This window comes from Ochotona princeps, chromosome 17 (genome assembly GCF_030435755.1).
Source record: "Ochotona princeps isolate mOchPri1 chromosome 17, mOchPri1.hap1, whole genome shotgun sequence".
Lineage (NCBI taxonomy): Eukaryota > Metazoa > Chordata > Mammalia > Lagomorpha > Ochotonidae > Ochotona > Ochotona princeps.
In genome coordinates, this window is record NC_080848.1 from 1,101,715 (window position 1) to 1,125,412 (window position 23,698).

At 59.0% G+C, this 23,698-nt stretch overlaps 1 protein-coding gene across 2 annotated transcripts in view; it reads right to left on the minus strand.

Annotated features, from left to right (window-relative positions):
- RPTOR (regulatory associated protein of MTOR complex 1) overlaps positions 1 to 23,698 on the minus strand; it is a 226,148-nt gene that overhangs the window by 163,781 nt on the left and 38,669 nt on the right. For both annotated transcript variants that reach the window (XM_058675485.1, XM_058675484.1), the window contains exon 2: positions 12,473 to 12,575. In XM_058675485.1, coding sequence (XP_058531468.1) covers positions 12,473 to 12,575 — 103 coding nt within the window. The remainder of the gene's footprint in view (positions 1 to 12,472; positions 12,576 to 23,698) is intronic.

Below are 23,698 nucleotides of genomic sequence, written 5' to 3' on the forward strand. Positions count from 1 at the left end.
CGCGGCCAGCTGGTGCCCTTGCGAGTGCAGGGCTAGGAGCCAGCAGAAAAGACAAGCGGGCAACACCGCTGCCCTGATTCCAGACCAGAACCCAGCCACGAGAGATCCTTCAAGTCCTCCCCAGGCTGGCTTCTAGAACCACCGGATGGGTGGGGCATGCACCTTCCAGGGCCGGACAGCACTAATCAATGCCAGGTCTCACTGCCTGTCACCCGCTGAGCTCAGAAGTCCCCAAGCCCTGAGAGGCAGCTGCGTTCACAGCAGATTTCCAAGTCTCAATTTTAATTTCAATCTTTAGCATGAGCAAGAAATACTGCCCACCCTGCCCACATGATCCAGAAAGCACTCGAGAGGACATGAGAGCCGGGGGGGGCCCAGCTCCTCTCCTGCACCTGCGCTTTCAGGGGCTCGCAGGGATGTTAGAGGTGTGTGCTCAGTGGGGAAAACACTGTTGAATTCATACGCATTACTGTTGGCAAAGATGGTCTTGGGGAGGCCGTGCAGGGTGGGCAGGGACACAGCTCTTCTGGCCTAAGGGCCCAGCTGCCAGCCCAGGCCCTCTCCCTGCTTTCACGGCAGCTTCCCACGCGGGGTTCACATGGACATCCACGCGTGACGTTGCACCTCTGAAGGGTCACGCAGCACTAAGCCTAGGCTGTGCTCAAACGGCAAACTTTTAGAAGCATATTTTTCTGGTGCTTCCCACGTCCCTCACACTCACACACACACACACACACACACACAGGTCCAGTGAAGTTCATCCGGGAGCCTCTTCCTGTCTCCTTGGCGCCCAAGGGGATCCCCAGGGAGCAGGCAGTGAATGACTCAAGGGCCTGCAGGCAACAGCAAAGGCCTGGCAGCCCTGGTCACGATTCTGTGTCTCTGAATGAGACACAAACCACAGAAACAACAACAACAACAAAAATCAGGAGAATCTCCCCAAAACTGATGACAGAAACGTGTACATTGGGAAGCTCAACGAGCGACACAAACAGTAAGCCCAAAGAAGCCTATGACACACCTCACCGTCACGCCGCTTGCCCACAGCTTGGAGCAGAGTATCCACATCAGGGGACTCAGGGCCCCACAGGGGACTCAGGGCTCCCAACACCACTGCTGGGGGCCCCACAGGGGACTCGGGGCTCCTGACACCACTGCTGGGGACCCCACAGGGGACTCGGGGTTCCCAACATCACTGCTGGGGGCCCCACAGGGGATTCGGGGTTCCCAACATCACTGCTGGGGGCCCCACAGGGGACTCGGGGCTCCCAACATCACTGCTGGGGGCCCCACGGCACAGAGGCCTTCAAATGTCTCTGTGGAAACAATCCCATCTTATCAAACAGTTTTTCTTTTCAGATAAATCCTCATTGCCTGTCCCTTTTCTGAAAAGTAAACCATAAGACAAAGTCCCAGCACGATGGCTTCATGGCTAAATCCCCACCTTGCAAGCACCAGGATCCCACAGGGCACCAGTTTGTGTCCCAGCTCTCCCACTTCCCATCCAGCTTCCTGCCTGTGGCCTGGGAAAACAGTCGAGGACAGCCCAAAGTCTTGGGACTCTGCGCCCGCCTGGGAGACCTGGAAGAAGTTCCTGGCTCCTGGCTCACTTTCCTCCTGGAAGAGGCTTTGGCATCGGCTCAGCTCAGGCCGTTGCGGCCGCTTGGGGAGTGAACCAGCAGAGGGAAGATCTTCTTCTCTGTCTCTCCTTTTCTCTGTATATCTGACATTCCAATAAAAAAAAAAAATAATAAAATAAATCTTTAAAAAGAAACATTGTAAACATTTTTATAAGTAACGTAGCTAATGGACGTGGATGTGTACCTGGTGTACTGGAGAAGCGGGAGGAGCCTGAGGGAGCCCAGGGCAGCAGGGAGACTGCCCCGTCCTGCCGGGGAGTTGGATGCTAGTGCTGCCTGACCTTCACCAGCACGCACACACTAGCCAAACCCAAAACAAACCCACCCGAGGACTCGACACTCGGCTCTGCGCTGCAAGCCGTCCAGGCTAGGGTGCAGCCCTGGGACGCCGGGGACCCACGGAGGCCACGTGGCCGACGCTCACGTGGGCCTAGCAGGTCAGTCTAATGTCTCTGAAGAGCTGAGATGGTGACCTCCCCCTGGTCCTGGGGAGGAAGGCTTCTAAGGCCCCAGCCTGGCCAGACTGCCCAGGAATTCAGCCTGCTGGAGCCAGAACCACTGGCCTTGTACAGGCTGCCCAAGGTCATGACCCGAGCACAAGCAGCCAGGGAGCCCGGATGCACTTGTCCACATAGCTCCGTGTCAGTCAGTGTGGCCAGTGACTCCCAGCAGTCGTCACGGGAGACAGAAATGGCTTCCTCTCCAAGAAGATGGGTCTATTCGGGTCTCACAGTCACCCAAGGCAGTCCCTGGGGTCACCACACAGGTCCACTGCTAAACCAGGGACAATCAGGAATGGGGCCCCTCCGGGCGCCTCACCAGGAGCTGGGCCCTTCTCCATGCCAATGGCCCTAGCCCCAGCACTGGCACACAAAGGCTGCCACTACACTCCTCAGCCACCTCATGGCATCCGGTGGAGTCCTTGGGCCTCACAGGTGGACACTCGACTACCACATGGCGCCCCAGCAGACACAGGGCCTCACAGGTGGACGCTCGGCCACCTCACGGCGTCCCAGAGAACACAGGGCCTCACAGGTGGACGCTCGGCCACCTCACGGCGTCCCAGCAGACACAGGGCCTCACAGGTGGACGCTCGGCCACCTCACGGCGTCCCAGCAGACACAGGGCCTCACAGGTGGACGCTCGGCCACCTCACGGCGTCCCAGCAGACACAGGGCCGCACAGGTGGACGCTCGGCCACCTCACGGCGTCCCAGCAGACACAGGGCCTCACAGGTGGACGCTCGGCCACCTCACGGCGTCCCAGCAGACACAGGGCCTCACAGGTGGACGCTCGGCCACCTCACGGCGTCCCAGCAGACACAGGGCCGCACAGGTGGACACTCGGCCATCACATAGTGCCCCAGCAGACACAGGGCCGCACAGGTGGACACTCGGCCATCACATAGTGACACAGCAGACACAGAGCCTCACAGGTGGACACAGCTAGATGGTGGTCACTGCCCTTCATTTACGGGCCTCTGTCTAGTCTGAGTCCATGTAATGAATTAATTTTATGTTTTCCTCCCAAGAATACGACTGTGTGGGGAGAGCAAAAGGAGGGTGAGGGGCGGGGGGGGGGGCACAGCTAAAAGGCTTTTAACAGTGACTGTGCTCCGAGTAAGCTGCATGGCCGTGGGACTGCTCGACGTGATCTGCGTGTCAGGCGAGGAGGACCCAACACTGGCTCCAGCTGCAGGCGCCTCTGCTCCCACCTCTTCACGGCTCTGGTTCTGAGGGAATCTGGGAAAGACGGTGACACACAGGAGGAGAGTGGCTGCCTGGCAAAGTGGGCAGAGCTGGCATCAGTGCCTTCTGTAAGTCCTCCTGCCTGCAAGGTGTGCCACACAGCCCATTGGCATCTCACGGCAGTCCGATCCTCCACGGTCCCCAAGGAGAGGGCTGAGAAGCTGGCACCAATAGGCCCGGCTCTGGTCACTCTCGGGGCCCTCCCAGCAGCCTGTCCTATGCCTGCTGGGGTCTGTATCGCCATAGCCTGGGCAGAGTGCAGGCGCAACAACAGCTGACCGGTCCCCTTTCCCTCAGAAGCCTACAGCGCCAGCCAGGCACACTCCCTCTTAGGGTCAGCAAGTAAGAAACAAGTGGGCGGGGCGTGCAGGGGACAAGGCCGAGTTGGGACTGGTCAGACTGCTGCTCGGCCTGGGTCTCCTGGAAACTACCCACACACATGAGGGGCTTGGTGAGCACTTCTCTGAGAAGGCCCTGCACCGCACTAAACTGACAGAAGCCACACGGCAGCCGGCAGATCCTCTGCACATCCCACTGTCGTTAGTACACGTCGCAAACCGTTACTTCATTTACTGAGAACTGCCTACTCGATCTACTGTAAATTTCCCTGTATGTTTCAAGGACTCCACCACTAATTAGCTGTGTAACCTTGAATGTCTAGTTTTTGATTCAAAAAGCACACAACGGCAAAAGGGTGATGTTTAAATTAGCAACAGTTTTTAATAACTCTGTATTTTGTTAGGCATATCACATCTCTGCATTCTGTAAGTAGCATCACCCACAGTGGCAGGCAGAACACAGCCCTGCAGGGCCCGCAGAGGCGGCCCCAGCTCGTTGCCCACTCACCTCACTCGGCTAGCGGCCGAGTGCACAGCATCCAGCAGCCAGAGATTCCTGACAGGTGTGTGGGGAGGACAGTCGGTTCTGTTTCCAGCAGCCAAGCGGTGCTCCCCAGGGGCGGGCGGGCAGACTAGCTGGAGACACCAGCTTAACCAACCAGAGAAAACGGGGTTTCCTACCCTGAGCCTCAAGAATAAGGCTCCTGTGGGCACAGAACAGAGCCCCCGCATGGCCCAAGCTGGTGGGCCACAGCACGCCCCTATGTCCAGAATGCAGGGCAGTGACCAGCCTGGGCTGGCAGGTGTCACACCCCAGAACCCGGATGGGGTGAGCATGGCGTAGGCCCTTAGGCTGCCGCGGGTGGAGCCCTGCGGGCCTCTGCTTCACTCCCAGCGGGTTCACATGAGGCCCTCAGGGCGAGGCAGAGCCGCGGACCCCCCAGGTGGCACCAGCCCAGAGCCCACACCCCGAAAGCCCTATGCATTCAAGAGCCCGGGCACACGGAAAGGGAGCACAACAGACAGACAGGCCCCGTGCCCCCATGCACCTCCCCCGGGCTCTGGGAATTCGCCTGACAGGTGGCCACCCACCACGGGCTGGCAGCAAGAGGTTCCAGCCGCCTCCCACCCCCTGTAGACCCACATCCTGTTGACCTACACGCACCGCTCACTCAGGCAGCCCCGATGGAGTTCTTAGTGGCATCATTTGGGGGTTACTATCGTAGCATTTAATGTAAGGTCATAAAACCAAGCAACCTCCCTCTGCCTGCCTAAAGACGGGCAGGTACCACAGCCAGGAAAGAAAAGAGCATTGGGTTAACTGAGGTGGGCAAAGAGGTGCCAACACCGAGAGCTCCACACACCACTCCACCACTGCAGACACTCAGCACTCCTCTCTGTTGACAGCTGAGCCTGTCCTACAGCTGTCCCCTCCACAGCAGCGGGCGGCTCCTCTGGCTTGCCAGCTCAGAGCTCTGCCACTGCACTTGACCCTGGAATGCACCCCTCCCAGTGGGCACCCAGCCCACACACAGGACCCAGAGACATACGGAGAGCAGGATCCAAATTCTCACACTCCCTGATCCTCCCCACACACGTGCATGCACACACACATGTGCACACAGGCAAACACAGCTGCTTCAGTCTCAAGCCAGCAAGACGACCTGTGTCTCCAGGACACACTCCCAGCCTCCAGAGCCCAAGTATGGCTCCCACGGCTGCCTGATACACTGCGCACTCAAACCATTACGTCAGCCAGGAGACATCTGGCTCTCCACTCAGCCTCCTGCTACAGGTTGCAGCTGCTGAGGCCAGCACCTGTGAGCGCCTGGAGGTCAGCCATGGTGAGGTGTGTGGCCTGGACACGGCAGTACTGAGGCCGCCGCCCAGTCAGCCTGCATGGGCCAAGGAGGCTGGAGCCACCCACCCCGGCTGCTCCAGGCAGCCCTCCAGGGCTGCAGGTTCCTGCCCGCTGCTGCCCTCCAGGATCTGAGCCCGGTGCGATGGAGAGGCTGTGGTGCTAGCTGGTGCCATTATACAGAGACATGAACTCCAGGATCTGGGTGTTCAGGAAGGGTCCTAACCCAGTGCCCTAAAGATACTATGAACCAGGGAATGAATCATTGGATTCAAGATCTTCCTCATTATCTCTCCTCCTCTCTGTATTTCTGATTTTGCAATAAAATTTAATCTTTTCAAAAATTAAAAAAAATGATACCATGAAACAACATGAACATCACCCCAGGGAGGACACTTGTGTGCGACCCTGAGTGAGGACACGTGTGTGACCCTGAGTGAGGACACGTGTGTGCGTCCCTGAGTGAGGACACGTGTGTGTGAGCCTGAGTGAGGACACGTGTGTGCGTACCCTGAGTGAGGACACGTGTGTGTGACCCTGAGTGAGGACACGTGTGTGCGTCCCTGAGGACACGTGTGTGACCCTGAGTGAGGACACGTGTGTGTGAGCCTGAGTGAGGACACGTGTGTGCGTACCCTGAGTGAGGACACGTGTGTGTGAGCCTGAGTGAGGACACGTGTGTGCGTACCCTGAGTGAGGACACGTGTGTGACCCTGAGTGAGGACACGTGTGTGCGTCCCTGAGTGAGGACACGTGTGTGTGAGCCTGAGTGAGGACACGTGTGTGCGTACCCTGAGTGAGGACACGTGTGTGACCCTGAGTGAGGACACGTGTGTGCATCCCTGAGGACACGTGTGTGACCCTGAGTGAGGACACGTGTGTGCGTCCCTGAGTGAGGACACGTGTGTGACCCTGAGTGAGGACACGTGTGTGCATCCCTGAGTGAGGACACGTGTGTGCGTCCCTGAGTGAGGACACGTGTGTGCGACCCTGAGTGAGGACACGTGTGTGCGTACCGAGTGAGGACACGTGTGTGTGTCCCTGAGTGAGGACACGTGTGTGCGTCCCTGAGTGAGGACACGTGTGTGCGTCCCTGAGTGAGGACACGTGTGTGCGTACCCTAAATGAGGACACGTGTGTGCGTCCCTGAGTGAGGACACGTGTGTGTGAGCCTGAGTGAGGACACGTGTGTGCGTACCCTGAGTGAGGACACGTGTGTGTGACCCTGAGTGAGGACACGTGTGTGCGTCCCTGAGTGAGGACACGTGTGTGCGTCCCTGAGTGAGGACACGTGTGTGCGTACCCTAAATGAGGACACGTGTGTGCGTCCCTGAGTGAGGACACGTGTGTGCGTACCCTGAGTGAGGACACGTGTGTGCGTCCCTGAGTGAGGACACGTGTGTGACCCTGAGTGAGGACACGTGTGTGCGTCCCTGAGTGAGGACACATGTATGCACCCTGAGTGAGGACACGTGTGTGCGTACCCTGAGTGAGGACACGTGTGTGCGTACCCTGAGTGAGGACACGTGCACACCTGCGTGAGAGCTCACACGTGCCTCACTAGTTCTTCACACGTGAACGCACGCATGCCCCGCTGTCAGAACTCCTGGGAGCCACAACACAGGAGCTCCTGTGGGCCGCGTGCCATGGGCTAGAGCAGGCTCCGCGGCAGGAGCGGCTGCTGCTCTGGGCAGGCAGAGCCGGGGGAGACCGGCAGTGCGGAAGAGCTCAGAGCGGCAGAGGCCAGCAGGGGCCAGAGCCGCCCCTCCACCAGCAGGCCCCGCTCAGCAGCAGGCAGCTGCAAGGCCGGACTACAATCTGAGGAGGGAGGGGGACATGAGAGAGGCAGCGTGACGGGGAAGGGAGGCCAGGGCTCGAAGCAAGCCTTCCTTCCCCAGCGCTCGCAGCAACCACAAAGGCAGCTCCCAGTGAAGTATGGTGCGCGCCCACTTAATCTAGAACAGAAAGAGTGGCGAGGCCCTTAATGGGATAAATCAAAGCCGCGTGCTGGCTGCCAGGACGCCCTGCGAAGACAGCAGCTCTCCTCCGACGTGCCTGAAGAGGCGTGACCTAAACGGAACCACAAGGAACACTGGTGTCGGAGGGAGCCTGCAGCTCCAAGGCGGCAAGCCTGGGCCTTCGCTGGGAGAGTCAGAGGCACGGGGCACTGGCCCAGCTCCTGCAGCTGCCCGGGACACCCTGGGCAGACGAGCAAAGCAGAGCGCAGCACTGAGGGCTCTGGGCCGCAGGAAGGACACGGCTCAGGCTTCGGCAGGGACGGCGACCACCCCTCCGGCCGGCTCTAAGTCACACGCGGCCGGAACGCAACTGGCAGCTCCCGCAGCTTCTGTCAGAACAAGAAAAACATGGACTGCCGCGCCCCATCTGAATTTGCTCCCTCAAATCCTTAGAACTCTCTTTTCCTCCTTTCAGCTTGACAGACAGCTCTCACTCGCTGGCTCACGCTCCAGAGTGGGGCAGAGCTGAGGCTGGGAGCTAAGAGCTGGGAACTGTCCCCGAGGGTGGCAGCAGCACGGCACCTGGAGCCACCCCGCCACTTCCCAAGTCGGCACCCACAGGAAGCTGGGAACAGGGCCCGGCCCACAGAACAGACACCCCCAGCAGCAGCCTGGCCACCAGGCCACACACCACAAGGCTCTTTTCCTAAAGCACTCGGCAAGTCACCATGACCAAGTCAGCCCACTGTGCTGTCCTAAGAGCCAAGCAGGATCCGTGGTCACACCGAACGTACAGAGGGCCTGGGATTAGAGTAGCTCCAACGCCTGCCTGCAGGGAGTTCCTGAAGCAGACACAAGGCCAGGCTGTCCATTCGGAGTCCTCACAGGCAGGCCTTCTCCTTCACACTCCCACCACGTGGCTCTGGAAGAAACTGGGAGGGGGCTTCTGTGGGGGCCGCCTGGGGATGTGGGGAAAGGGCCATGGAAGGTCTAACAAACACGGGGACCCCCAGCCCAGGCCGGGCACGGCTGCGCCCCAAGACCACCACGCGCATGTCCGGGCCACCCGGCATCTCTAGGAGCACACAAGGATCGTCGGCGAGAAAGCCTCATTCTGAAGAACTAAAAGCAGTTCGAGAGGGAGAAAGCAATTGATTACAGTCCGCTGTGACAGCGACAAACGATGTGGCAACAGTCAGCAGCGGCTAATAAGAAGTCAATGCACAGTAGAGCAGTTCTTGAAACACTCAAGTAATTACAAATGTAACTTTTTCAAGTTATTCGAAGAGAATTCTTGTGCTTTTGATCCTGCTGAAAGAACAGTTGTCATTTTTAAAGAAATATATTACCTGTTGTGCTGAAAATTAAAAAAAAAAAAGAAGTCAATGCCCACCGTGTAGGTGCCAGGGAGGGCACGGATCCAGGCACCGGCCAGCAAAGCAGGGCACGGAGGCCAGAGGGCTGGGCACAGAGTGCTGCCACAGAGGCTGCCTTCCACGGGCAGGAAGGGCTCCCCCAGGCAGCAGGCTGGCAGCATCTGGAGCCTCTGCCAGAGAAACAAAGGAGGGAGCAGCACCGTGGCACTGCAGGCCGGCCTGACGTGCGTGACAGCATCTCTCAGGGCCGGTTCCAGCTCCAGCTATTCAGCTTCCTTCCGGCCCAGCTCCCTGCTGGTGCACCCGGGAAAGAGGCAGGGGAGGGGGCCAGGAGCAGCGCCCCGGGAAGCGAAGCTGAATCATCAGGGTGGACACTGTCTCTCCTTATCCGCCTCCCAAGCACAGCACCTTCTGTTCTGAAGACGGAGGGGTCCTGCTCAGGACGTGCAAAGATCTCAGCAGAGTTCAGGCTCCCACAGGTCAGAGCGCTGTGACAAGCAGCTCCCAGCCCTGGCGGGGCGCCGAGGCTGTGGGGGTCCACAAGACAACACCCGCGAGCCTCCCCACACCTCCACCAGGAAGTCAAGAAAAAGTGGCTAACGGGGTACCAAAGGCTCAAAGCCCAAGACAGGACCCCCACGCCCCCCAAGACGTGCCTCAGGAAGTGACAGTCACACGGAAACACTTGGAACTGTTAGGGAGTGCTGTGGCACAGTGGGTTAAGGCACCATTACTATGTCCCCAGCTTGGCTACACCTTCCTGCTAACGCATCTTGGAAAGGCAGCAGACAGCGGCTGACGTGCCTCGGCGCCTGCCATGACACACAGTTCTGGGCTCCTGGCTTCAGCCTGGCCCAGCCCTAGCTTCATTTGGGGAGGAAAGTAATGAATAAAAGATCAGTCTTTCTTTCTTTCTCTCTCTGTACCCTTCAAGTAGATTTTTAAAATTTGTCTAAATGTCTGGAATATGGGGCTGGCATTGCACTGCAATGGGTTACACTCTGCCTGTGATGCCAACATCCCATCCGGGCACCAGTTCATTTCCCAGCTGCTCTACTTCCAGTCCCAGATGTTTCCCTAATGCACCTGGGAAGGCATGGACAATGATCCAAATGCTTGGGTCCCTGCGCCTGCAAGGGAGACCTGGCTCCACCCGCCAGCTCAGCAGCCGCAGCCACGAGGGGAGACAGAAATCTTCACCCGTTCACGAAGTCTCTGTCTCTCCTTCTCCATTCTGTAACTCTGTCTTCCACGTCAATCAGTCGCTCTAGAAGGGATGTGCGGGCTGCTCTGCAGTTCTCTGTGCCCCGCATGCTCTGCTGCAAGGGAACTGCCCCGGCTCCAACCCTGGCTCTGCCACCTGCCTGCAGGACAACTTTGGCAAGCCTGCGGAGCGCCCAGCCTCACCACCCTCAGCGCTGAAATGGACAGCTAGGAATGGAAGCGGCCACTGGGGCTGCTGAGATGGAACAGGTCATAAACACACACGGCCTCCGGCAGAAGCCAGCACACTGCAAGCACCCAGCAAACACCAGCCACTGTGGTGATGACATATTGTACAATGTTTTGCTGGAAATGGTTCAATTCACCTTTCTATAAATAAATTTTCAGGCACATATCAGTTATTCCTTTTTTTCCCCCCACAGTATTTTAGGCTACTCTGAGTGTCAGATACAGAGCAGACTGAAAAGGAAATGAGAGGTGGGCACTTGACATGCAGGTAAGACAGCCCTGGGAGGCCAGTCCTGGGAGGCCAGCCCTGGGAGGTGGAGGCCAGCCCTGGGAGGTGGAGGCCAGCCCTGGGAGGTGGAGGCCAGCCCTGGGAGGTGGAGGCCAGTCCTGGGAGGTGGAGGCCAGTCCTGGGAGGTGGAGGCCAGCCCTGGGAGGTGGAGGCCAGTCCTGGGAGGTGGAGGCCAGCCCTGGGAGGTGGAGGCCAGCCCTGGGAGGCCAGCCCTGGGAGGTGGAGGCCAGCCCTGGGAGGTGGAGGCCAGCCCTGGGAGGTGGAGGCCAGCCCTGGGAGGCCAGCCCTGGGAGGTGGAGGCCAGTCCTGGGAGGTGGAGGCCAGCCCTGGGAGGTGGAGGCCAGCCCTGGGAGGTGGAGGCCAGTCCTGGGAGGTGGAGGCCAGCCCTGGGAGGTGGAGGCCAGTCCTGGGAGGTGGAGGCCAGCCCTGGGAGGTGGAGGCCAGCCCTGGGAGGCCAGCCCTGAGTGCGCACCAAGGCCCCCGCGCTCTGCCGGGCTCCTACTGGCTGCTGTGGGCGTCAAACCAAGTGGACGCTCGCTCCTCTCCCTGACTCAAATGAGAAGAAAACAAGACAAAGTATTTTGGAAGAGAAAAGGAGAAAGGCCTGGTGCAATGACTCAGTGGCTAAATTCTCTCTTTGCAAGTGCCAGGATCCCATATGGGTGCCCGTTCATGTCCCAGCTGCCCCGCTTCCCATCCAGCTCCCTGCTTGTGGCCTGGGAAAGCAGTAGAGGACGGCCCAAAGCCTTGGGACCCTGCACCTGCGTGTGAGACCCAGAAGACGCTCCTGGCTTCTGCCTTAGGATCGGCTCAGCTCTGGCCATTGTGGCCACTTGGGGAGCAAACCAGCAGAGGGAAGGTCTGCTGTCTCTCCTTCTCTCTGTAAATTTCTGATACAAACAAATAAATCCTTCAAAAGAGAGAGAGAATTTTACCTGACTCAAGAAACAACATCTTACTAAGATTCCTTGAAATCCCTTCCCTGCAAGGATTACAGGTGACTGCATCGACAAGGACTTCGCAGTTCCTGGGGCAGTCCTACCGGGCACCCGGACCCCAGGGCAGGCCAGGACGGGGCAGTCCTACCGGGCACCCGGACCCCAGGGCAGGCCAGGACGGGGCAGTCCTACCGGGCACCCGGAACCCCAGGGCAGGCCAGGACGGGGCAGTCCTACCGGGCACCCGGACCCCAGGGCAGGCCAGGACGGGGCAGTCCTACCGGGCACCCGGACCCCAGGGCAGGCCAGGACGGGGCAGTCCTACCGGGCACCCGGACCCCAGGGCAGGCCAGGACGGGGCAGTCCTACCGGGCACCCGGACCCCAGGGCAGGCCAGGACGGGGCAGTCCTACCGGGCACCCGGACCCCAGGGCAGGCCTGGACGGGGCAGTCCTACCGGGCACCCGGACCCCAGGGCAAGCCTGGACGGGGCAGTCCTACCGGGCACCCGGACCCCAGGGCAGGCCAGGACGGGGCAGTCCTACCGGGCATCCGGAACCCAGGGCAAGCCTGGATGGAGCAGTCCTACCGGGCACCCGGACCCCAGGGCAAGCCTGGATGGGGCAGTCCTATCGGGCACCCAGACCCCAGGGCAGGCCAGGACAGGGCAGTCCTACCGGGCATCCGGAACCCAGGGCAAGCCTGGATGGGGCAGTCCTACCGGGCACCTGGAACCCAGGGCAAGCCTGGATGGAGCAGTCCTACCGGACACCCAGGCCCCTTGGGACAAGTCCTACTGGATACCTGGGCCCCTAGGTAGGCCAGGAAGGGACACCACGTACACGGGCCCCTATGCAGGCAGAACCTATACTCACCAATCCAGCACTCCAGGCGTGCACAGGGTGTGGTCTTCACCACATCTGGAGGGTCCACACCGACATTCAGGCACAAGACTAAGGCCACGCTGACTGTCTTCATCTAGAAACACGACAGAGAAAACACTGACCTCAGCGGGAACGCAGGGATGCTCTGTCCAGAGCTCCCAACGCCCGCAGGCGGTCCGCCTCCTCCCAGCACCCCACCCCTCCGAGCTCAGTCAATGAAGGATTCCTTCTCTAAAGATGGCTCCAGAGTGGGGCTGGGAGGAACCCAAGGCTGGAGCCACTTTTCTACAATAACCTCCAGAAATACTGTTCTTGAATTACAAGATACAAACATTTTACGATATTTGATACATTTCACTGAACTTTTCCTACCACTCTTCTGGTTGTATAAAACCACTCCTGATGAGAACTGTCCTGTGCTGACTTAGCCTGCGTCCTCCCACATCCGCAATGCTTGTGAATCGCGCACTGACGACTCCTGGGCTCGCCTTCTGTGAACTGCTCGCACATCCTGGCTGGGGGTTTTCCTGATTAATTTCCATGCACTCTTTACATGTGAAATATTAAATCTACAGGGTTGGCTCTGTGATTCATAGCAAGTAAGCCTCTGCCGGCGATGTCAACATCCCATCTGGGCACCAGTTTAGGACCCAGCTAGTCTACTTCCAAAATCCGTACTGATGTGTCTGGAAGAGCTTTCAGGCCCCTACACCCGAGGGAGGCCAAGATGGAGTTCTGGCGCTTGGCTTCGTCCTGGCCCAGCTCGTCACTGCAGGCATTTGCGGAGGGAACCAGCAGATGGAAAAACCTCTTCATCTCTTAGTATCTTCTCCTCCCCACCCACTTCTTTGCAACTCTGCCTTTCAAATAAATAAAAAAGCACATCTTTAGGATGAAGAGTGTCCCCTTCCCGTGTCTGCCCCGTGAGGCAACTCCCTCAGTGACAGTGTTGCCTCCAGCCAGGAGCCTGCCGAGGAGAGGGCCGTGTGAGTGCAGCCCTGGCCGCACACGGCCCTTGACCTTCTCGCACGTCTCCTGACCATCTCCTGGGTGTGTCCACATCATGTCAGCATCACATCCCTAGCCCCTGCGTACAGCTGTGCTGACAGTGCACACACACACGCCACCCACTCACACAGCCACACCCACTTCCCCCAGCTGGACTCCCCGCCACACTGGAGCATGCTCCCACCTGTCAGCTCCTGCCTGCTGGGGTAGCCCCGTGGCACGCCCTGCCCCTTCAGCCCAGGCCCTCAGCATCCCCTCAGCCCCTCCCCCACCCTCAGCTTGGCTGCCCGGCAGCTCCAGGTCAGCCCACACTCAGCCTGCATGCTGGATTCAACAGGGCCTTCCCTGGGCACCACTCCAGCCACACACACCCATGGCACATCCACATCTGCCAAAGCTCTCAGCGTCCCTGCTCCCCTGAGCCAGTGTGGGGCATGGGCCAGCCACCCACCACCTGAGGAACGTGAGGAATCCGACGCGGTGTCCCAGGTCTGTGTCCTCCATCCGACCCTTGAGCCCACAGGGTAGTGCCTTGGCAGCAGACAGCCAACTGTGCCAATCTTCAGTTGATCGGGGCTGCATGAGCACACCCCAAAACATGCCCGCCAAGTCTCCCCCAAACCTAGCTGCTTTATGTCAGCCACATTTACACTTCATTATGAGAAGCCAGATTTTTTCCTAACTTTTTAAATGTCACTTACTTACTATATATTCACCCATTTCTTCCAAATTAATCACTAATTCAATTTCCCCCCACTGGGGATTCTGACTGAAATCACAGCAAACACACAAGCCGTCGTCCTCTCAGTATTCTATGCCCAGCCAGCCAGGGCCCCTTCCTGGAGCCCTGCTCCCCTCAGCAACATGCTCAGTATTCCTCAGCAGTGAGTCCTGACTAACTGATTCATTCAACTGTGGAATGCAGAGACAGAAAACCCCCATGCACTCGTCTACCCCGCAAATGGCCACGATGAGCAGGCCAGGCCAGGAACTCCCACAGGCAGGACCCCACTGCCCGAAGCAGGCATGCTACTCCCAGGGCGCTCAGCTTGGGGCACTGACCCAACCCAGGGCACGGGGCTCCCAGGCAAACCCCCAACTGAGGCAGCAAACACCAGTCTCGTCCTGTGTTTCATAGCAGGAGGACCCCCAGAAACACCGGAGGACTCGCATTTCAAGATGTCTCTCCCTCCCCACACAAGGCACCCTGACCTCCAGCCTAACGCTGCCCCAAAGCCCACACGAACCCAGACTTCATCTCGCCAGGCCACAGGTAAGGCCAGACACTAAGACTGTGACAGAGAGCTGACCTAACCTCCATACAGCACGCTCCTGCAACTATTCTATCCCACCAGCGGCTCTTGCGGCTCACGTCCTCTCGGTGTGCAGAGCCTGGGAAGCACGCTAACACATGCATTCCCAGACATGGAGCTGGGGACAGCCGGGCTTGCAGCTGCCCACTGGCTTCAGCGCCAACCTGCCCTCACTCAGCCTTTGGTCTGCTCACACACAGCGTCCCTCCCACTGACGCTCACACACCCGTCTGCTCACACCCCGTCTGCTCACACACAGTGTTCCTCACACTGACGTTCACACACCCGTCTGCTCACACACTGCGTTCCTCACACTGACGCTCACACACCCGTCTGCTCACACCCGTCTGCGCACACACTGCGTTCCTCACACTGACGCTCACACACCCGTCTGCTCACACCCCGTCTGCGCACACACCCCGTCTGCTCACACAGTGTTCCTCACACTGACGCTCACACACCCGTCTGCTCACACCCGTCTGCGCACACACCCCGTCTGCTCACACACAGCGTTCCTCACACTGACGCTCACACACCCGTCTGCTCACACCCGTCTGCGCACACACCCCGTCTGCTCACACACAGCGTTCCTCACACTGACGCTCACACACCCCGTCTGCTCACACACCCCGTCTGCTCACACACAGCGTTCCTCACACTGACGCTCACACACCCGTCTGCTCACACACAGCGTTCCTCACACTGACGCTCACACACCCGTCTGCTCACACCCGTCTGCGCACACACCCCGTCTGCTCACACACAGCGTTCCTCACACTGACGCTCACACACCCGTCTGCTCACACCCGTCTGCGCACACACCCCGTCTGCTCACACACAGCGTTCCTCACACTGACGCTCACACACCCGTCTGCTCACACAGCGTTCCTCACACTGACGCTCACACACCCGTCTGCTCACACCCGTCTGCGCACACACCCCGTCTGCTCACACACAGCGTTCCTCACACTGACGCTCACACCCCGTCTGCTCACACACAGTGTTCCTCACACTGACGCTCACACACCCGTCTGCTCACACACACACAGTATTCTTCACATACTGATGCTCACGAGCCTGGCACCAGGTCAGAGCCCACAGCAGAAACCAGTGGGGTGCAGTAGGGCAGCCACACTTCCCCTCAGCCAAGTTTTCCAGATGCTGCTCCCAGTCCAGGCCCAGAAACCAAGAAAGGGGATACCTACTTCCTGGGCCGAGACAGGCTCCTCCTGTTCACCCTCTGAGGCGGGCTCAGCCTGAGGGTGTGCCCCTTGCCCTGGGCCGTGCCTGCTCAGGAGCTGGGTGGCAGCAGGCAGCTCCCTGAGTCTGACACACTCTGGGGACGGCACCCCTGCCTCCTGATCTGGGGCTGGCACCTCTGGCTCTGCAGGTCAGCTCCCCTGGGAGCAATCATTCTCACCCTGCCACCACGTGAGAGCTCCTCTGGGGCGGCTGCTGAGCCTGGGACAGGAGGGCATGGCAGAGGAGGGGTCAGCTCCTCTGGGGCGGCTGCTGAGCCGGGGACAGGAGGGCATGGCAGAGGAGGGGTCAGCTCCAGCACGCAAATGAAGCCATGAGGACGAGGTGCACCCACCCACACCCTGTATCACATTGCCAGGGAAAGCAGGAGATCCCCCAGAACCACGGGCACAGGCTGCCTGATCCCCCTGCCCGACATCATCCCCCAAGTGGGCAAAAGAGCTTGCCAGTGGAGATACTTCAGGCCAGCAAGGATTTCGGGTCCTCTGCAAATGCTGACCACGGGCACGGAGCCTCGGTTGTGCAAATTCTGACTTCTACGCCAGGCCCTTTTTGATAATTTTTCATTTCTGTGGCAACTCCATTCCAAAATTTCTAGATTAATGCTTTTTTTTTAATAACACCAATTAAGAATTTTTTAGGCATACAAATTTTTTAATCAAAAAAATTTTTAAGATTTTTTAAAAATTTTTATTGGAAAGTCAGAATAACAGAGAGAGGAGACAGAGGAAGATCTTCCATCTGCTGGTTCACATCCAAGTGGCCACAACAGCCAGAGCTGAGCCGATCTGAAGCCAAGAGCTTCTTCCACGTCTCCCATGTGGGTGCAGGGGCCCAAGGCTTTGGGCTGTCCACTGCTTTCCCAGGCCACAAGCAGGGAGCTGGATGGGAAGTAGGGCTGCCAGGATTAGAACCAGCACCTAAATGGGATTCCGGTGTGTTCAAGGTGAGGACTTTAGCCACTAGGCTACTGTGCTGGGCCCAAGGGCAAGTTGAATATAAAAAATGCACAATAATACAAAAGGAACCCTGTGGATTTTAAAGCAAAGTCCTTTACAACAACGCTGTGACATACGCAGAGGTCTCTGTGAACCTGGAGGGGACATCACGACAGAAACTGACACCATAAGAAGCCCCGACAGCCCATGGCCTTGGATTTGGACAAACCTGGAGGGGGGCCTCAGGCCCTGCGGCTGTCCGGTCCCCAGGCTCGGACTCCACTGAGGTCACTGGAAGGGCCAGGATCCCAACCCCGAGGCGCCACCAGCACTCAGGTCCGCAGGTGGGAGGCCGCCAGGACCCAGCAGCGTGGGGCCCTGCACAGTGCCCCTTCTCATCCCCTGGTGCCAGAGGTACTCTGAGATGCGGAATCCCAGAGTTACCAAACGATGGCTTGGCATCGGCACCACGCACCACAGCCCCTGGGGAGGGTCTGCAGACACCAGTGGGCAGCATCGGCACCATGCGCCACAGCCCCTGGGGAGGGTCTGCAGACACCAGTGGGCAGCAGTGACCTCCGCAGGAACAGGCGGACAAGCGCCACACGTACCCCGCGGCAGCCACGTGCTGCCACCAAGCAGCGATGCAATAGTTCATGCTCCAAGCACTGTGGATTTCAAAATCGCAGGTGGGGCTGGGCACCCTGCCCTCCTCCCAACTGCACCTGGGACCAACCTCGGCTTCAGATCGAATCCCCAAGTTCTCCTGGGTGTGGAGCCACACTGCCACAGATCCACGCAACCCAGAGGTAGCGCTACATGTGAACGGGATGTCACAGGCTGGCCTAATGGGACACCTGCAGTCTCCAGCAGAATAAAGATACACGCTAAGCAGCCCCCTCGCGGCCTCCTCCGCCCCACATCGAAACAAAGGGAACGCAGGCTGGAGGCTGCCAAGCTGTGGCAGCACTCGCAGCCCCGGCCGGCCCGAGACAGAGCCACCCAATTCCCCAGAGCACTCATTAGGATTCCAGAGCATCAGGCGACCATGCTGGCAGACCTGACACTGCACGCATGCGTCATTCATAAAGAAGCCAGAGACTGAAACACAGGACACAGAACAGGCATGACTGGAGGAGCAGGGAGAGCAGCCACCACGTTGCTCAAGAAAAGGGAAAGCTAGCCCCCACCCCAACAGTGCTGCAAACAAGCGAGCAAAGGAGCCTGGCAGGAAGCACATCCCAACCTGGACCAAAGCAAGACGGGGCTGGGAGAGCCGGCAGCTGCCGAGCCAGGAGCCTCCCACGGTCACAGTCCTGGGCTGCTGGCCAAGGCGGCATGCAAATGAGGGGAAGGTCCCCAAACCTGCAAGCCCAGGCTGTCACCTGAGCCAGGCTCCAGCTCAGGGTCAAGTGTGTTTTATTGTTTGGTCAAGTTCTGCTTATATTTCACTATTTTTAAAAAGATTTATTTTTTAATTGTTTTTATTTATTTTTTGCAGAGAGGAGGAGAGACAGAGAGGAAGATCTTCTGTCCAATGATTCACTCCACAAGTGACCGCAACGGCCAGTGCTGTGCCGATCCAAAGCCAGGAGCCAGGAACTTCTTTCCGAGTCTCCCACGCGGGTGCAGGGTCCCAAGGCTTTGGGCCGTCCTTGACTGTTTTCCCAGGCCACAAGCAGCGAGCTGGATGGGAAGTGGAGCTCCCGGGATTAGAACCAGCGCCCATATGAGATCCCGGCACATTCAAGGCGAGGACTTTAGCTGCTAGGCCACGCTGCCAGGCTCTATATTTCACTATTTAAACATTTCTTTCAGGGCTTGCGCATTGGACCCAAGTCCTGGTAGCCCTGCGCCCAATGGGAGACCCAGACGCAGCTAATGGCTTCAGATCATTTCAGATCCAGCCGTTGTGGCCATTTGGGGAGTGAACCAGCGAATGGAAGATCTTTCTGTCTCTTCTCTACATAAACCTGTCTTTCCAATAAAAATAATTAAATCTTAACTTTAAAAAAAATCATCTCTTTCTCTTGGGCCCGGCATGGTAGCCTAGTGGCTAAAGTCCTCGCCTTGAATGCACTGGGATCCTATAGGGCACTGGATTGTGCCCCGGCAGCCCCACTTCCCATCCAGCTCCCTGCCTGTGGCCTGGGAAAGCAGTCGAGGACGGCCCAGAGCCTTGGGCCCCTGCACCCGCGTGGGAGATGTGGAAGAGGCTCCTGCCTAGTTTCGGATCAGCTACTTGCGGAGTGAACGAGCGGACAGGATCTTTCTCTCTTGGGGAGTGAACAGTGGATGGAGGGTCTTTCTGCCTCTCCCCTCTTGTAAATCTGTCTTTCCAATAAATTTAAATCTTTGTTTAAAAAAATCTCTTACTCCGAAAACCCTCTTACAAAGCAAAGGCAAAAGGTACATTTTCTTACTTTACATTTTTTTTAAGATTTATGCATTTGTTTATTTATTTGAAAAGCAGTCACTGACAGGAGAGGGAAAAGCTCTTCCACCCACTGCTTCAGCACTCAAACGGCTGTCGTGGCCAGAGCTGTGCTGGCCCAAAGCTGGGAGCCGGGAGCTTCTTCTGGGTCCCACAGCCAGGCGCAGGGACCCAAGGACACAGGCCACCCTCCACAGCTTTCCCGGGGTAAGCAGCTCTCACAAAGCCCCACACTTCCCCAAACCCCCAAGCTGCCATGGAAACCAACTCCACAGGCCTCGAGAGCCCAGGCGAGTCCAGCCTTTGCACCTCCCAACAACCCTACAGGATCTGCTTCTCTGAGCCTCCTCGCCTGAGCAGCGAACATGTGCAGAACAGAGTAACACAAGAAACGCATCTGAAGTAACAGACGAACTCAACAGAACTCAACCACGAGCCTCTCGGGTCATACAGACAACGGCTGAGCCTAGGGGCCCAGGGCATCCAGAGTCCGGCAGGTGCCCAGCAGTGCCCCGCAGAGCCCAGCAGAATGCCACATGCCTCTGCCAATGGGGGGCGCCAGACTGTGGCCCCTCTCCCAGGAGAGCTGTGCCACAGATGTATCTCCAGCGAGCACAGTGGCCTGGGACAGTGGAGGGGGACCAGCAGCCCTCCTCCTTGCCCCCCAGCCTCAGACATGCACTTCCGGGGGCCCCGGTGGTCCAAGTGGGGGGAGGGACCCCAGCCCTGCTGTGCACACTTGCTCTCTCTCACCATTCCAAGTGTGTTTCGGTAAGCAGGTTGGAGAGAGCGTTACAGAAACGGCACTCCCACAACACTCGGGACTTGTCTCACGGCGGGCACACACAGACGAGCCCCACATGTGGGCACAGGAAGGAAAGCAGGAGCTCGGAAAGGAGGCACGGAGCCCAGCAGCTGGGGTGTCGTGTCTCAGGCCAGAGGACCCGGGGTCACTTCCCAGCTTCAGCACCTGCCAAACCCAGCAGGCTCTCCCACATACCACACGTGTGTTCAGGGAGGGGAAGCAGCGCTGGTGCAGCTCCGCCCGCACTGACGCCGGCGGACCCGGCAGCGGTCTTGCGCGGTGTCACCCAGTCGGGGCTCAGTGCTCACTCGCCACTCGCCAGCACCGTGCTGGCCAGACACAGCTCCACCAAGTGGCCCGCAGGCACACAAGCTCCCCCAGGGCCAGGAGGCACTGTCCATGGCATTTCACAGCACAAACAGCTCTGAGCACAGGGTACAGCCCAATGTCTGCTTACACAGCAGACTCCCCGTGAAAGCACCCTCAGGTCCCAGTGCCACAGAGGGAGGGGACGCGGTCGTCAGCCTGGGCCTCACAGGGGCTCTGCCCGCCCCATACCCCCCACTGCAGGTGCCAGAGCAGAAAGGGGTGCTTCAGGAAGGCACCCGCCAGCCTGACGACACAGCCAGCATGTGACCAGCAAGGCAGTGTGTGCAGGGAGGGGCACCTGCCCCAGAGGGACGAGGAGCCTCAGGGAGGGTGGCAGAGGGGAGGAGCAAGGAAACAATTTCACAGGAAGCGAGGGTTAATGCTGCTGCCGAGTGCACAGCAGTTGAAAGACACAGCCAATCAAAGGTTTGTGCAGGGAACCCCAGCTGGAAGCCCCCGACAGCCCGCAGGGAGTGCAGCAGCTCCTGCCAGGCGGGTGCCTGCTCTGACAGTTTCCATGTGTCCTGAGCAGTCCTCGACACAGGCCTACTTCCCACGGGAGGAGACAGAACGGGCTGTGTAATCCAACTCTGAGAGCCGTGTCTGCCATGGGAACCACTCGCCATCCAAGCCACTCCTCAGGCACAGCCACCGGCCCGCAGGGAGGGCCCACCCAGCACAAGCCTCCGGAAGGCCAGACATCGTCCCCACTGCTCCCAAAATCCTGGAGCCCACAGCCCCGCCAGGGCCCCTAGGAGCTACTGGAGACCACCACGCTCCAGGATGCAGGGACACTCCCCCGAGGCCCACAGCCCCGCCAGGGCCCCTAGGAGCTCCTGGAGACCACCACGCTCCAGGATGCAGGGACACCCCCCGCCCCGAGGCCCACAGCACCGCCAGGGCCCCTAGGAGCTCCTGGAGACCACCACGCTCCGGGATGCAGGGACACCCCCCCGAGGCCCACAGCCCCGCCAGGACTTCTAGGATCCCCCAGGGGATCTGTCCTAACTCCAGAGTCCACAGAAGTCCCCAGAGCCCACCCTAACTGGGCCATTTGGGCTCTCCTGCCCTCTGCTGGAAGGCCCTGGACACCCCTCCCCACACCTCGCTCAGCTGGAAGGGTGTGAAGGGCTGGCTCTTCCTGCTACCTCCTGGCCAGCAAGTCTTCAGGTCCCTCCCCTCCTTCATTTTCAAGGAAACAGTGCATGAAAAATGACCAGCACGCAGGGTCGGAGGTGGAAAGCACTATAAACAGGGCAGGCAGCTTCACCCACAATCCAGCTGCCAAGGCCTGGGGTGGTGTCCCTGCATCCTGGGGCGTGATGGTCTCCGGGAGCTCCTAGCTCCAGGTCCAAGCTCACATGGACAGCCCCTGGGGAGGACTCCTAGGGACACTGACGGCATAGCAGTCAGCCAAGGGCAGAGGGGACACACGTGCCAGCTGCCTCCCAGCCAAGCTCAGTAGCAGGTTTCACATCCAGGCAGGGGACCCTTGCCGTGGCTGCTGGTCATCGCTGCACTGTAAGAAGTGGTCTTTCCACATCGTGGACTGCGTGGTCTCATCTCAGACACTGTGGAAACACGCAGAACAATGAAGGCCACATTTCATCAACGTCCCTGTGTGAGCAAAGCGAAGCCTCTCCAGGAAACGTGGCGTGCTGCAGGACTACCCAGTCTGAGAGCGACATTCCTGGAGGATGCGAGAAGCCTGCCCCCGGGCAGGCAAGCCCAGGAATGCACCCAGGGCCTCAGTCACGCAGGTGCACATGGCTCACTTTGTCAGACAAGTCAGCCCTGCTCAGCGAGGCCACTCCTCCACTCCAGGGCTGCCAGGCCCCGGCCGTGGACTGGGCGAGCTCTGACCGGAGGTGGGCTCCCCTGCCACTGTGGTCACCTCCAAGGCCGGCTCCCTGCGCCACCTCCCACAGACACCAGAGGCAGAGACGGGCGTTCTAGCATCTCCACAATGTCACCTATTGAGCACACATGGCCTAGCAGGGATCCCGATGATGTCTCAGAAGTGAGGGAACCAGGGGGCCACCCAGGATCCTCAGGGAGCGTACCCATGCACATGCCACCGCACAACACACAGTCCCAGAGAGAGCTCTGGACAGTCATCCCAGCGCCGTCAGCAACGGCCAGCAGAGGCAGGAGAGATGGCCACGGGGCCTCGGGTAACACGTCCTGCCAGGCCTGCCGCAAGTGCCAGGATGCTGAGACAGAAGGCTGGGGACACTGCACAAGCACAAGTGAGGACAGGGTCTGAACAGCTCAGCCACCGAAACGAGAAGGGGTTGGCAGTACACAGGAAGGCAAGTGGGCACAGGAGGGCAAGTGGGCACAGGCTCCACGCTGGAGAAAATCCCATCAGCAGGGCTGTTGGGGACATCAGGGTTGGTGTAGCACACACAGGGCAGGCTGTTGGGGACATCAGGGTTGGTGTAGCACACACAGGGCAGGCTGTTGGGGACATCAGGGTTGGTGTAGCACACACAGGGCAGGCTGCTGGGTTCACCAGTTGTAAAACCCTTCACTCCACAGATGCACCCTGCCCACTCCCCCGCAGCCCTCAGTCTCCAGCACGGCCTGCACCAGCCTGGCTGGCCACCCTGCCCACAGGGACAGGAACCTGCTGGCTGCCCTCTGGCAGAAAACCCTGCTCCTGGCCCGTTACACTGGTGTGCCACCATCATGGAAACTCTACAACCTCCTGCAGTTGGAGGGGCACACAGGGACACGGCCAGGAGGTCAGCTCCTTGCTCCCCTTACCCAGGCACTTCCCGGGAGGTTTCTTTGCCCCCTCAGTACCTCACAAGGCTGACTGTGCATGGTCCGCAGCCCACCGAGCGAGGCCCACCCCACCTCTGTACTGGGGATACACACACTTGCTCATTTTAGCGAGCTACAATCACTGACAACTGTGGGAACATTGCCTGTTACATGCACACAATCCAGAAGCAGCTCCTGCCTGTGTTACCCTGTTGTATAACCCAGCTCTCGTGCTTACAGGGTCAGGAAATGAATGTTTCACATTTTGTTCAGCTGACTGTGTAACGAACGCGGTAAAAATGAACAAATGGGAGAAAGAGA